The sequence below is a fragment of the Hyalella azteca genome, unplaced genomic scaffold (genome assembly GCF_000764305.2).
Source record: "Hyalella azteca isolate HAZT.00-mixed unplaced genomic scaffold, Hazt_2.0.2 contig13148, whole genome shotgun sequence".
Taxonomy (NCBI): domain Eukaryota; kingdom Metazoa; phylum Arthropoda; class Malacostraca; order Amphipoda; family Hyalellidae; genus Hyalella; species Hyalella azteca.
In genome coordinates, this window is record NW_025943080.1 from 35,832 (window position 1) to 51,458 (window position 15,627).

The following is a 15,627-nucleotide window of genomic DNA, read 5'->3' on the forward strand; positions in this document are numbered from 1 at the left end:
GATAGTGAAGGGATAGTGAGTGGATAGTGAGGGGATAGTGAGGGGATAGTGAGGGGATAGTGAAGGGATAGTGAGGGGATAGTGAGGGGATAGTTATAAGCTAGTGAGGGATAGTGAGGGGATAGTGATAAGCTAGTGAGGGATAGTCAGGGGATAGTGAGGGGATAGTGACAAGCTAGAGAGGGATAGTGAGGAGATAGTGAGGGGATAGTGAGGGGATAGTGAGGGGATAGTGAGGAGATAGTGAGGAGATAGTGAGGGGATAGTGAGGGGATAGTGAGGGGATAGTGATAAGCTAGTGAGGGATAGTGAAAGTGAAGGGATAGTGAAAGGATAGCGAAGGGATAGTGAGATGATGGTGAGTGGATAGTGAGGGGATAGTGAGGAGATAGTGAGGGATAGTGAAGGGATAGTGTGGGGATAGTGAGGGGGTTGTGATAAGCTAGTGAGGGATAGTGAAGGGATAGTGAAAGGATAGCGAAGGGATAGTGAGAGGATGGTGAGTGGATAGTGAGGGGATAGTGAGGAGATAGTGAGGGATAGTGAGGGGATAGTGATGAGATTGTGAGGGTATAATGAAGGGATAGTGAGGTATAGTGCGGGGATAGTGAGTGGATAGTGAGGAGATAGTGAGGAGATAGTGAGGAGATAGTGAGGAGATAGTGAGGAGATAGTGAGGGGATAGTGAGAGGACAGTGATGGGGATAGTGACACGAGTATATAGACATAAAATATACGAGTATATACGATTCTCCAACGAAAAAAATACATTGGCTGCAGGATTATAGATCCCGCATATACAAGTGCTAAGCTTTATGCTAATCAGTGATAGCATGCACAGCATGTGTGATGTTGGCGTGATGATGGTGCAACAATGACGTCACACTTTCTCAGTAAAGGTAGTAAGCTGAACAAAATATTAAGTTCATATATTCCAACATATGTCCTAATTAGCATGACGAAGATTGCAAAAATTATATATTTCCTTTCACTGCCAAGTTATTTTTCTTTGGGTGGCTATGAGATTTGAAATCATCAGCATCACATGATATCAACATTTTCATTTAAATAAGCATTACTTTTTTCATTTACGTTCAAGAGCCAAAATATTTTATCTTAAAAAATTCACGTAGGCAGTAAAAATCAAACTAAAATTATTAATGATGTCGACATGAAAGTGTTGGGCAATATAAAAGTTCGCTCTGTAATAATAGGTAATATTCAATGATAGTACAGGCTACACTGTACTTCCACTCTAAGCCATCTCCGCTGGTCGTGCACTTGTACATGTACAGGCTACTCTGTACTTCCACTCTAAGCCATCTCCGCCGGTCGGGCACTTGTTGTACATGTGCGGGCTGCTCTGTACTTCTAGTCTAAGCCACTTACGCCGTTTGTGCACTTGTTGTACATGTACAGGCTACTCTGTACTTCCACTCTGAGCCATCTCCGCTGGTCGTGCACTTGTACATGTACAGGCTACACTGTACTTCCACTCTAAGCCATCTCCGCTGGTCGTGCACTTGTACATATGTACAGGCTACTCTGTACTTCCACTCTAAGCCATCTTCGCTGGTCGTGCACTTGTACATGTGCAGGCAACACTGTACTTCCACTGAAAGCCACTTACGCCGATCGTGCACTTGTTGTACATGTGCGGGCTGCTATATATGTGCCTCCACTCTACCATCTCCGCCGGTCGTGCACTTGTTCTACATGTCTTTTTCGGATGTTGACATGTTAAACTGAATGTTTTACATAGGATCGTTGTGAATATTTGTTTTTATAATTTTATCTGCCGGGCGCGACACGAACTTATGTTTTTTTTCCTTAGCAAAATATTTTCCTGCCACGTGTATGACAGATCTAATTAAAGGTCTTGAAAAGAGGTCAGTTCCAATTCCTATAGTGTGACATGCTGTTCTATTCAATTCTACGCCAACTTTGTTTCGAGTTTAGTTGAGAGTTTGGCAGACTAATATTGTTAAAATTTAATTTCGTTTATTTAATTGGCTACGAATTTCTAATAAAAAAAGCTGTGGATGGATTACGTTTTAGAGGCAGTAAAATATTTAACTAAAGTAGCGATCGTTTATGTATGGTTCACGCGGTATAAATTTTTCTTATTGCAATGTGTCTACTACGGCTAACCGTGACCTCAGAACTGCATGCACGTGCGTGGTGCTTGATTGATTTATTCATTTAAATTACTTTCTCGGACTCAAAAACGGTTGTTAGTGACTTTTATTTAGCTTATAAAATATTACAAAACATTTATGACATTTATCTCAACCTATTCTTCCCTTTACAGTTTGCCCATTTATTTTCAAACTGTCCTTCCCAATTCAACACATCATAAATCTTCAACCTGTCCTTTTCTTTCTTCTTGATGATTATTTATCTAACTTACTTTCACGGACTCAAAAACGGTTGTAAGTGACTTTTATTTAACTTATAAAATAGTACAAAACATTTATGACATTCATCTCAACCTATTCTTCCCTTTACAGTTTGCCCATTTCTTTTCAAACTGTCCTTCCCAATTTAACCCGATCATAAATCTTCAACCTGTCCTTTTCTTTCTTCTTGATGATTATTTATCTAACTTACTTTCACGGACTCAAAAACGGTTGTAATTGACTTTTATTTAACTTATAAAATAGTACAAAACATTTATGACATTCATCTCAACCGGTTCTTCCCTTTACAGTTTGCGCATTTCTTTTCAAACTGTCCTTCCCAATATTCAACCCGATCATTAATCTTCAACCTGTCTTTTTCTTTAAAACATGCAGATTGCCCAAAACCTTGTCCTCTCTCCATAACCTGCAACATGCAGGTTATATACACTGCGATAATTGTACACTTACTCTAATTATAATTGTACACATTAGACTGTATCCAATTGCCCCACCATGTCACTACGCTTTTTTTCTCCCCCCCTAACCTCATATCTGCACGTTAACAGTTAAACACGCTGCGGTCAACATCTAATCACTTCTCTGCTAATCATTGTCAAACGACTGCTCAAAAGCAATGCACTAAAAATTGTTAACTTGATTTAAATCATTTGCTTTCCGCAGTTAGTAACACTGAATCAAAAATTTAATTCATTATTATACGATATATTGAGGTTTTTCACAACCTTACATGGCAGAGAAAAGTTAGCCAGTTGATTCAGTCAGCTAGTTTATTTTACGAGATTTTCAGAACAGTTTTTTCCTTGCAATGGCCAGCAAAATGAACACAAATGCAAGTATCATCAACACAACAAAAATTAAACTCGAATTATTACTCATACTGCGCTTGTTCCTTGAGAGTTCAATGCCGCGCTTTTTCATTTGTTTTCGTTTTTATTAAAGATCACTGAATTTTCTAGAATTCATAGTTGGAAAGTTTGCATGATTTGTCCTACTTTCGAACTTGCTTACAGTTTGACTATTATCCTCCTATGGAGATAAAAGCTCGGGATTTCGTAATTAATTTTATCGTCTTTAGTCAGGAATCAAAATTCTAAGTTTCTTCCCTTCATTCATCAAATTTGTCTAGTCGTCTAGTATCCGTTACGATTACTTCTTCATCACGAGGTTCTTTACTGTCGAAAATTCAGGATTGTTTTCAGTTTTTATGTTGGTTGGACGTAAATTTAATTCATCAAGACGATTATGTCCATCGTAGTCTTCGTTCGAAATTTTTTGAAACATGTTTCGTTAATCGACAGAGAGTTGAGCCTGTAGTTATGACGAAGCTTGATTTTTATCGTTACTTGAAATGTCACTTTACGCTCGGCGCTGCGATGTCGAGTGAGAGATATATTCGCTTTATTACTATTATCCGGCAGAGGCTTTGAATTTTCCCGATCGATGGTTGTCATCTTGATCTACCTATGCAGTGATGGGAACATCAATTTCATTTTCATCTCCATTCCAAATTTGGCTTCCAGTCACCGGGATTTTATGGGGATGGTCTTCTGGTACCCATTTATGGGGGATAGTTTACTGGTAACCATTCGTACCTCCTTAAATTTTCAATTTACTTTCCTCTGCTTGTTCATGAACATGGTTACGATTTTCAGATGCGCAGTTTTCTTGTTAAAATTTCTCCTTCAATTACTAGTTACCAGCCAACACTTTTTCCGACCTAGGTTCGAAATCATGGGCAGCAAAGTTCAAGGGCGATCCACACTACTTCATCTCAATTTTAATGTTGATCGGTGGTAAATATTTTTCGGGCGTATTCCCACTCGCCTGCTATTGAGGCAAATCTTGCGCTTTGGAAGGCTCGTCTGGTTCAAATGCATGTATTTATTCATCACCATGTCGGTAATTTTACTGATTTTCGACAATATTGCCCAATTCTGGATTAAATTCTTCTGTGAATTCATCAGTGTTTTCTGTATTTCCCATTTCCATTGGTCCATACTCCGACGGAATGAAGAAACCACACAACGCAAAGAAGCACAAAAGACTGATGACGAGAATATTCTTTACTCTGAGAACGCCGAACATAATTTTCCACATTGTTTGAAGCGGTGACGCAACAATTTGGGTCGGCACTATAGGCAGTGAGAGGTCGATTTTGGTACTCCTAATATTTTTTCGCGGTGCTTTACTCCCAATACCGACAACTTTACGTTCGCTTCTTGACTCGCGGGATGTGCATGGTTGGCTCTGGCTTCCGGAAGAATCGTCACTAAATTCTGTATAGTCGTCTGCTGGTAGAAGGCCTCCCTGAGAGTTCTTCGTAAGTGAAAACGTGGAGTTCTCTTTCGTAAATTAATTCTCAGGTCTCATAATATTTTGATGAATACTTAACGCTTTATGGTCATCGTTATCGATGTCGCTTTCTGGAATCATTGTAGACGTACTAGGCCTCTCGGTCCAGAACTGTGAACGCGTCGGTTGGAACAATGGCCTCAATGACCCCATCTCGCATGGATTGGACGGTCCTGGCTTATTTTGACCAGATTTGGCAAAAACACCTTTGCTTTTACATTCACTTGGACTTGGGATTTTTTCCGACCCTATTGAAGAACTTGGATTCTTTTCAACCGCAGCGGGCGCGCGAAATGAAGTATCGGGCACTAGTGACGGAGAGTTTTGTCTGGCCGTAATTATATTTTGAAAGAATTTTTGGGAGCCGGTTTCATATCCTGAATCATTAGTTGCAGGAATATTTATTTTGGATTATTAATTCTCCGGTAACACATTAGTCAAATTTGCGCTGAGGCAGCTGGAGGACTATTGTTTTTCCCTTATTATCTCAACATCTTTTGTCCCGCTCTTTTATTCTTCAACTATAGGCTTCGTTCCTCCAGGATTCTCTGATGCATTTTCCGGTATCTAGTTCAATGAATTTTGTCTTTCATCTTACTCATGGAAGTTAATAGGTGAACGAGACTTATACCGACTTTCTAAGCATCGTGCTCCATAAACAGCCCCACTACGTGTATGTTTAAAGCAGGAACTACAAGACTCATTATGATCTCTTGCAACGTGCTGATCTTGATCACTCTTGATTGAAGGATCCTGTTTCAAATCAACTACTAGAGGATGCTCGAGAGATCCCGATATGTGTCTCTGAAATTTTTCTGATCCATTTTCTCGTTAAATCTACAAATCTTTGCTACCCGATTACCGTTGGCTGTTTTCTGGGCGCGTATTGCTCGTCGCTTCTTTAGAAACGGAGTCGTGCTGGCTGGACTTTGTCTTCGAAAATAATTGATCATTTGATAGTCTTTTCATTATCAACGCCGGAAATTATAATCCTGGTCCCAAACCGGGCTTGAATTCATCCGATGATTTGCTGGTCGAACTTTCTCCTTCTTCGAAGTCCTATTCAGTATCGTTAACATTTTCATCAGAAGACTTTCCGGTACGGTTACTCTTCGACGACATTTTTTGTGAGATTAGCGTATCTTACAAGCATACAATCACAAGCCTTTAGGCTTTCCTGTCATCGCACTGTGGAACATTGAGAAATGAGACGATCTTTTCCACGTTTTAGAAAATTTTCAGAAGGCGTACTAAAACCAGAGAAATTTCGGATCACTGCAAAATCACGCAGCTTATATTGATCAATAATTGGCTGAATTTCGGATCCAGCATTTGGAAATTTATGTTCAATTGTGGAGGCCTTTTTCAGTGAGTTTGATTTTTTGTATCCTATTTACACACAGTAGTTTCTGCATTTTTACTTAGCAATCACTTGAAATAGTTTTTAAAATACATTACACTTGTGTCACCAAGTTTACCTCAATTAGTAATCTACCAAACTTTTTTCATGATGTCATTAGTCTCATGATAATTTACATTGGGAAATAAGTTTCTCACTTAATAGTCAGTACAAGGATGCTAAATTTTTCATCTACTGTAAACTGTTTGGTTAGTTGTCTTAAACGGTTCAACATGGTCTTTGATTCAATGCATCGAGTCCAAGTAAGTCTTAATAGGAATGTTCTGCCGGTTGTAGGGTTTGTCCCAGCTTCACAGGATCTCCTCTGGCGGTGGGTTCCTCCTGTGGCTCTGAATCAAAATCATGGAAATCTTGGAATTGTTGAACGTGCGGGTTGGCGACTTTGGGTTTAGTTTCCACTGCAAACCGAGATTTATTTTCATCAGGATTCATGGAAATCGCAAATCGCAGTTCACTCTGATCCGTGTCGTGGTCGTTTCCTTGATGGAAATCGTCCTCTGTCCGGTGTTCGGGATGATTTCTCAATTGCCTTGATGCAGCGATTTCCGCGCCTCGGCCTTGTGAACCACGCCTGGGATATTTCGTGAAATCGTCTACGGGATATTCGTCCTTCTGTGGTGAATGATCGTAGTCACTGCGATGATCGTACCATAATTGTGCTGGTTTTCTCGGGCTATCTTGACTGAAATCCTGATGTAGACCTGCACTTGATGCCGGTGCCACAGGATTCTGGCTGTAATATTGGTTTGGTAAATGACCATCGCTAGACTCATGGTCAAAAGCTGCTGAGGGGGGTTTTATATTAGGGTAAGGATTATATAACTGACCGTTTGGTTCTTCAAAATTCCTGTTAGTTCCCGATTGTCTACTAATTGTAGGGTCAAAAGCACTACTTGGAGGTGGCCTTCTGGCCACCTCTGGATGATGGTCTTCTTGCGAATCCTCTTCTGGCTGCGTGTAGTCTTGGTTCTTGTGTGGCACAACATCGATATACAAGTTATGAGTTCTGACATTAGATGATCCAAAGGTATTCGGCGTCATAGGCGCTGTATCAGCATAATTCATGAAATTCTTGCGGGTATCAGAGCTCACATCTGGTGAAGCAGGCGGTAACTTAGGGTGAGTCAAGTAATCATCTTCCAGTGGATGTTCATAAGTCATTTTTGTTGGCCCAGGGTTCCGTGCCTGCGAACTTCTCAAGTCATCTGAGCCGGTGAATATAGTATCGTCTTCTTCTGAGGAACCAAAGTAAATACTTTGGGAATTTTCATGGTCTTCTTGTCGGCCAGGAGGCAAAATTCGTGATTGGGGCCTATTAGAGCCCAATTTGTTTCGGACATACTCAGGACTCTTATTTGACGGAAGGAATGCGTTCCGAGATTCCAAGTTTGGCGATGGAAGGTCTTCAGACTCCGGATATTTTTCTGTAAAATTTATAAACTTCTTTAAAGATGTAAATAAATAAAGTTATTTTATTATATTTAATGATGTAGTGTTCAAATTAAGCTAAACGTCTACCAGACAAAAGTGAAAGATGTCACAATAGACAATGTCATGTGTCGTTGATTGCTCTGAATCGACTGAAAACACCTTGTTCCAATGGTTTTAAAACCATGGATTTTGGTTTTAAAAGCCCGAAAACCCCTTGTCCCATGGTTTCAAAATCATGGGTTTTGGTTTTAAAAGCCCGAAAACCCCCTTGTTCCATGGTTTCAACCATGGAAACCCTTCTCATTGGTATCGTTTAGGGCTCCCATTTTTCATCGCAAACTATAATTCTAGAAATTGTTGCCTCGAAAAATACGATGATGTGTTACTGTGACTGTGATTCATTACACCCAATTTTGAATACAATTTAAGATCGAATTCTTCGAATCGCAGGGGGATTATAGTTATTCTGCAGAGCTTATAATTTTCAAAAAAAACAACGGAGTAAATAAAATTACTATAAATAAATGGTAATTATTTATAGGAAACAAGAAATAGATAAGTACACCACCAGAAAAAAAATTTGACGCTGTCTTTGAAATTCTCATGAAAAAACTTTATCCTACTGTCATAGGAAAAATAATTTTATCTGGAGAAAAAAAAACAATACCAGTCATTTAAAGTTGATTTTTTGGCAAACGTAAATTTTTACCTTGTCGAGCGCCGACGCGGTCCGAAAAATTTTTTAGCAGCCGGCGAAGGCTATTGAGGTCTGACTGATTCAATGAAAGATCTTGGGTAACGAAACTGACGATCTCATCCAAGCTGAGATCCCTCCATTCAGGATCATTTTTCAAAGCCATCCAGATTACATCAGAGGACACACTCTTCCAACTTGGATCCGATCGGACCATCCTCCAGATCTCATTTGCACTTAAAGTCTCCCAAATATCCTGGTGAAACAATGTCTTCCAGATTTCTGGAACCATCGCAGGTTTCCGCTGGAGCGTTTCAGGGGTGTTGGAAATTTGTCTCGCTTCAATGGTGTGATTTTTTGTTGTTTCCTGTTGAAAATCGCTGGATTGTGGGAGCATATCTCCAGCGACTGTAACAAAAGGTGGCTCTATGAGACAAAAGAAAGATGAGTGTCAATTTTAAAAGTCACTATAAATGATATATAAAAGAAGTCGCGTCTTAGACAAATGAAAAATCTGTATATCAACGGGATGTTTTAGAATGTACAGTGAAGAAACTCTAAAGTACTGGATCGGAAGTATAGGTAAATAGTTCTATGTTGAATTATATAAGGTGGTAATTTCATATTTATATTCATCAAATTAAAAAATAATGATTAATTGCTTCTACGAACATAGCTGAATTTGAAATTTCTAATTTATTATTAATCTACCCTATTGAGCTGTTTTTTTTTTTTTTTTTTTTTTGTTTTTTAAAACGATAATCATTGTATTATTTCTTACTCAAAGTCAGAACGGGAGGCTTGAACAGAGGAGAGGTCGCTGCGCAGGTAGAAGCTATCGCAGCAACACCAACGATTGTCATCAGCAATGTCATCTTGACTCTACAAAAGGACAAAAACGTAAATATTAAATACTAATGCTTCCATCACTCCGACAAAGCATAAAAAATTTAATATTGAATTCTAAGCAGATTTAACAATTTTTAGGTATTTTTTTGCATCAAGATAAATCTCATTTAAGACATTTATGCACCATAGAGAAAATGATCAATCATATCAATGTTTATCGAATTGCACACTTGTTCATGGAGAAATTTCGTGATTGGGAGGAAAAATTTCATTTCGATCTCCAGCATGGAGATCGAAATCGGTTGAAAGTGTTTTTTTTTTAATCACAACCGTGCTCGGTAGTTCACCTTCGTTCTATATGACTCATCATTGTTCCATGTGTTCTACTATCATCCTTTATATTGAATATCACCGAACCTCATTGTTTATCATTATCCCAGGTCGTTCATCATATTCTCTTGTAATTTGCCATTATATAATCCAGCCAAAAATTCTTCTAGGTAAAAAATATTCCTTTTATGTTTACCATCTTTATTTGTAATTTATCGAAGTCCCATTTTATTTATTATTATCCTGAGTCAAGGTCCTATAAAATCAAGGTCTATAAAATTAAATACTATTGCGTACTTCAACGTCCCAGCAACACTCAGAGGAATGAGGGTCACTTTGTCCAGATATCAATGCATTTTTTTTGTCCAATGAGGGTCATACGGAAAAAAATTGACCCACGAAAGAACTTATCAGAAATACGTCCACTATCTGCTCGCGTGGTAGGTAAGAAAGCGTGTCATTATTTGGACAATGTCCCATGTTTTTACCTCATCGCATGTGGTTCAACATACTCTGTGATTTATCGTCATCTTCTGCAGTTCATCATTTTCCTATGCAGTTTATCAACGACCAGTGCGGCTTATAAATGTTTATGAGGGTAAACACAAGTAATCTTGTGTCTAGCAAAGTGAATGTCGCGTTGATATATATACATTTATCTTAAAGAATTTAAAAAATTAATTAAAATCTATCGATAGTTACGAAGAAAACTCAAAACTTCGTTTGAAAAGCTGGAAATGTCAAACGGTCATCTGTCAACAGAGTCACCTGTCAAACAAGTCATCTATCAATCTCCTGAAACTCTAAGGGATAACTTGGAATCTTGTGAATTTTCGAGTGATAACATGGTATCTTCTTAGTCTCCAAATGATAACAGAATCTCCAAATGATAAATGGTATCTCTATGTAACTCTAAATGATAACTTAGAATCTCCTGAAACTTCAAGCGATGTCTTGTAATCACCTGGATCATCAAACCAATTCGCAAAATTCGAACTAGAAACGAAATTTCCGACCGCTTGCATAATTTCTTGAAACTGCATGCGATTATACTTTTGACGAGAAAATGATAACTTTCGTAGAATATTCTAAATAATTTTAAATTTTCGAGTCCAACATTTTACTTACATGTGGTCAAAACCGACGCCGCCTGCAAACTACTTGCGGTTAGCTTTGTCGAGCTCGAAGAAATCTTATTTCAGCTTGTCCTTTCTCTACATGAGTTGACATTTATCGTTATTTATCATATTTTCTTCAATATTTGACATTGTCTAAGTACTTGTTGCAAAAAAATGTTGAAGTTCCGCCGAGATTTGTTATGGCAACACACACTGCTGACGTGACTCGCTCAGGCAACATAGAAAAAGAGGTGTGAAGAAAGGAAAAATGCATATGGTTCGTGAAAAAATGAAATGAGAATAGTGGATGAAGGTAATGAAAACCAAGCAAGTTCAGAACAAAAAAAAATAAAATAAAACGTTTCAATTAAGTTGATCAAATCCAAGCGATTCTTAGAGATTTGCAGTAATGAAAATTACAAAATCAAAATACAAATTTCGCGTGGATACCGAATTTATCTAATGAACTTTGAGGAAAAAATATATATTTTGGAAAAGTTAGCAACACGGAAACGTGAATATTCCCTTTCATAATATGATAAAAACGTGAAAATTCAAATAAACAGGAAAAACTAAATCCCTAAGGAAACTGCAAGTACATAAACCAGACCAAATTTATCACAATATGTCGCTCCAACGTCGGCTACGCTCCTTCAACATCCAATTTCAATTTACATGCAAAAGTTTCCAGTCCTGTCGCAGAAATATCGCGCTCCGAAAAAAAAGTAATTTTTCGTTCCGCTTCCAAAGTCGAGCGAATTTCGGCAGAGGTTTTGACGTTCGCACAAAATTCTACTAGAAATTTTAGTCGAAGTTTTAGCAAAATCAAAATACTTTTTTTTAGCATGATTAAGGTCGTTTACTTGTTTCGTTGCTTCTTTTATTCAATTAGAAATTAATTTGTCCTCAAAAGAGATTAAAAAAAACTATTTTAATACTCAAGATTAAAGAACCATTTTTTTCGAAAGCAAAAATTCATTTAATTTCTCATTTTGCTTGGAGGATATATTAATATATACGTATACTGCTTGTTTTCAAATTTTTTCAATGTAGGAGTGATGAACTTTTTTAAAATTTCTACGGTGAATGTACGTAATTTTTTGAAGGCTCAGGTCAATAAAATGCTACAAAAGAGAGCACATTTTTTAATGATTTTTTGTTGCACCTAACACTTAATAAGTGCGCGCCGCCCCATATTGTTTATAGAAAAATAACTTTTCATGTATGGTAAAAACATCACAATAGAAAAAATAGTGCTATAAAATCAACGAAATGTCAATACTACATAGCACGATTTTAATAAATTTTCTGCGTGTAGTACATAAAACTCAGATGTTTTATGTACTAAATTTAATGAATATTTTAATAAATTTTCTGCGTGTAGTACATAAAACTCAGATGTTTTATGTACTAAATTTAATGAATATTTTAATAAATTTTCTGCGTGTAGTACATAAAACTCTGATGTTCAAGCATTATTTTTTACTTTTTGTCTTAGCTTGTCAAAGTTTAGTTCCATTATCCAAAAAGGAAAATTTTATCTCACATGTGAAACGGTTTAGGATCCTTATACTTTAGAAGTGTTAGAATACATTCAATGAACTTGTTGCTGAAATTAGGGATACGGTCAAACTATCAAACTTACTAACTTAAACTTAACTTACTTAACTATTGATTATCATTTTTAATGGCTTTGTCCATTTATTTGAATCATCTGCACATATTTTCGCTGTTATTTTATTCTAATTAAGTGGATTTAAAACCTATTCATTCACAATTTTCAAAGTACACCAATTTCTAAGCAACTATCCGACATTGTCTATTTAAAAAGAAGGAAATATTAAAAGGCCGTTCTTCGTAGGTTATCTTGGCAGTTTGTAATCAGGCCAGACGACTACTGAAAAAATGTGTAGGTTATTTCAGGTAGGTATTTTAAATCGTTTCAATCAGTTCCAAGTATATCCAGTCTATATTTCATCATCCTCATTACTGTAATCATTTCAATCCAGGTCGAGAATCTCCAGTTGATTAACCATCATCTTCATCACTGTACAGGTCGAGATGATCATCGCTATCATCATGACGACTATGATACAGGTTCATCATTTCCTCGAAAGCATTAAGCTTGTATTTATCCACATTTTTCTTCACGTCATTGACGACACAAGCGTCGAGTCTTGCCTTCAGTTTACACTTGATGAACGACATCTTCGTTGCCATTGCAGCGTCAACGGGCGCCGACGAGGAACGACGACATGCGTCCGGAATCTAAAAATGAATTATTTGATTAAATTAAGCGATATTTCCTTGTTAGGGTTCAACTATTTAATTCAATATGATTGTTTAATAAAACGGTATTCGTCCCCCAACACTCATTAAGCTCGACACCAAATATTTTGCTTGAACTTTATAACTATTGCATTAATTAATATATTTGAGTTCGCAAGTAACAGGAATCGACTCAAATAATTTTACAAATATTGTAAGTATTTCATGCGAATTATGTTCAAATTATTATTTATATGTAAGTACCAAGTTTGGGTGTCACGGTGTAAATTTTAAAGTAAATAATAATAATTGATATACTCAATGACTGACAAGAGAGATATCTGCTGCCAGACCTTTATAAGCAAGAGAATATATTGGTATTCATATACACATGTATCCTACTTGCTTTTACTGAATAATTCATGAATACTTTGAAATCTAACCTTCTTGCTGCCGCATTTCTGGATTCTACTTGTGAAATCAGCGAGCAGTTCAGCGTCGAGGTTATACAAGGAGAGGTACGACACCATGGGCTCTGTGTCCACCGTCCCGTCTGGCAGCAGCGTCTGCACACGCATATAAATTTGTTAATAAACAGCTACGGGAATTGTTTTCTGTACTCAATATCACTAGAGATTAACCAAAAAATGTAGATATTGTTGCTGTATGCTGTAATATCACTATTGTTGTCAGGCAGCCGCTTCTCTATCAACACACACATTCAAATTTGTTGAAAAATAGCTATGGGATATATGTTCTGTGCGCTATATCACTAAATATTTAGAAAAAACTGTAGATAATGTTCTTGTATGTCAGGCAGTAGTGTCTGTGCCAACATAAACTGTACATGCAAATTCGTTTAGTTTGATTTAAAAAATGCAATTTTTTCTTTTTCATTCGAGTCCCCAAAGCAGTTTTTAGTAAAAATAGCATTTTTTTAACTTGTAAAGCGAAGTGCTCTGCCCTAAATGAAAAATTATTAAAAAGTTTTTAATAATTATAAAATTATTAAAAAGTCAGGGGATATTTCCTGTTAGCCATGTCTCTAAAAATTAACAAAAATTGTCAAAATTATCAGATAAAATGAACTTAGTTGCATACAATAAACTGTAAAAAGACATAAATTAAATTAAATTAAAGGTTTCCTATATAGATCGAAAACGTCATTATATCACATTTAATTTCGTGAAATTTTAAAATTACCATTAAATTTCTAAATTAATGAACAGAAAATTAAATAACACAATAACAAAATAAAAAATTTATAATACAGATAGAAATACGGATATCAATATAAAATAGAAATTTACTAACCTTTTTTATTAAAAATAATTTATTTGAACCCACGATTGAAAATTAGGCAAAAAAAATTAATTACATAATAATTACATGAAAATTTTATAACAAGGATAGAAACATTAATAAGAAGATACAATAGAAATTTATTTTACTTTTACTAATAATAATACTAATACTTTATTTTATACTAATACTTATTTTATAAATATTACTCACGATATTCATGGCGTTCACAACACACCCGACGAGTTGCATTTTACGCGCCTTTCTCGCCTGCAGAATTTCTTTCTTAGCGGGCGAGAGAAGCGACGAGCGGAGGTCCTGTAGTGAAGTGTGAGGTGATGATAGAATGGTACGTTTAGATTAGGTGATGATAGAATGGTACGTTTAGATTGGGTGATGATAGAATGGTACGTTTAGATTTGGTGATAAAATGATACCTATTGGAATAAATGACGACGAAATGATACCTGTTGCGATAAGTGACGAAACAATTATATCCGGAGTCAGAATAGTAGAAATATTTATATATATGTTTTCTCTAGCATTTAGAAATAATAAACGGCATCACAAAAAGTATTGAATTATGGTGTATACAACGCTACCATCATCACCTCACCTCCACGCTCTGGTCCTCATCACTACCATCATCACCTCACCTCCACACTCTGGTCCTCATCACTACCATCATCACTCCTCCTGCGCCGGGTGCTCAGAGATGAGGGGCAGGCCTGTATCTTCTCCTGCATCCAGGTGCCCCACTCCCTCATCAGGTCATTGAACATTTATAAGATGGTGAAAAAATCAAAGATATTAGAAGGATAATATTTATTATTTCTTGAACCTTCTGTCTACTGATGCAAATGTTAAGACTTTTCGGTACGAATAGTATCGGGAACAATTAATTCATTTGAATACATTTGAATAGTTTTTTATTTAAAGTCCGATATCGTTATTAGGCCTCCAGGTAAGAATAACTTTGAGGGCGGTTAATCAATCGCTAAATAAAGACCAAACAAGGAATATATTAATAACCTAGAGCTTCAAATTACCTTCATTTTGGCGTAGCGCAGAAAGAACTTTTCCTTGTGCGCGTGACTGTACTGGCTCATGAGTACAGTCGCGGTCAGCGCCAGCAGCACCAAGTGTCCCGCTAGTCCCATGACTGGAAAGTATTTCCTGACCTGGATATATTTCCGGTGATCTGCTGAAAATATATTAAGAATTATATATTCTGGCGGGAAAATATATTAAGAATTATAAAATAAAAATAAAAAAATAGTTTGCTGACACGTTATAAATAACAAATAAAAAATAGTTTGCTGACACAGCATAAATAATGTTGCCCAGATGTACAACAATAAGGAATTGTACGATGTGAAGTTAACTTTTGTAATGTGGTGAAAATGAGAAGTTACAACAAATTAAATTGCCCCCTACATT

General features: G+C 36.6%; 2 protein-coding genes across 2 annotated transcripts; both read right to left on the minus strand.

Annotated features, from left to right (window-relative positions):
* Positions 1-6,177: 6,177 nt before the first annotated feature.
* On the minus strand, positions 6,178-10,678 carry LOC108666455. The gene is made up of 4 exons (XM_018153333.1): positions 10,628-10,678; positions 9,102-9,202; positions 8,336-8,728; positions 6,178-7,619 (listed from the first exon to the last, which is right to left on the minus strand). The coding sequence occupies exons 2-4, from the start codon at positions 9,193-9,195 to the stop codon at positions 6,445-6,447; spliced, it is 1,662 nt and encodes a 553-aa protein (XP_018008822.1). The 5' UTR covers positions 9,196-9,202; positions 10,628-10,678; the 3' UTR covers positions 6,178-6,444.
* A 1,070-nt stretch (positions 10,679-11,748) lies between these two features.
* LOC108666453 lies at positions 11,749-14,955 on the minus strand. The gene is made up of 4 exons (XM_018153330.1): positions 14,844-14,955; positions 14,401-14,505; positions 13,329-13,451; positions 11,749-12,885 (listed from the first exon to the last, which is right to left on the minus strand). The coding sequence occupies exons 1-4, from the start codon at positions 14,952-14,954 to the stop codon at positions 12,646-12,648; spliced, it is 579 nt and encodes a 192-aa protein (XP_018008819.1). The 5' UTR covers position 14,955; the 3' UTR covers positions 11,749-12,645.
* Between the last annotated feature and the right edge of the window lie 672 nt (positions 14,956-15,627).

Bases quoted from the DNA above. Each gene is read 5' to 3' on its own strand.
- LOC108666455 (XM_018153333.1), bottom strand. From the start codon at position 9,195: ATGACATTGCTGATGACAATCGTTGGTGTTGCTGCGATAGCTTCTACC. The intron at 8,729-9,101 runs GTAAGAAATAAT...CTTTTGTTACAG, and splicing joins GCCTCCCGTTCTGACTTTGA to TCGCTGGAGATATGCTCCCA. The intron at 7,620-8,335 runs GTAAAAATTTAC...TAAATTTTACAG, and splicing joins CCGCGTCGGCGCTCGACAAG to AAAAATATCCGGAGTCTGAA.
- LOC108666453 (XM_018153330.1), bottom strand. From the start codon at position 14,954: ATGAGGGAGTGGGGCACCTGGATGCAGGAGAAGATACAGGCCTGCCCC. The intron at 13,452-14,400 runs GTGAGTAATATT...ATGCGTGTGCAG, and splicing joins TTGTGAACGCCATGAATATC to ACGCTGCTGCCAGACGGGAC. The intron at 12,886-13,328 runs GTTAGATTTCAA...ATTCATTTTTAG, and splicing joins AGAAATGCGGCAGCAAGAAG to ATTCCGGACGCATGTCGTCG.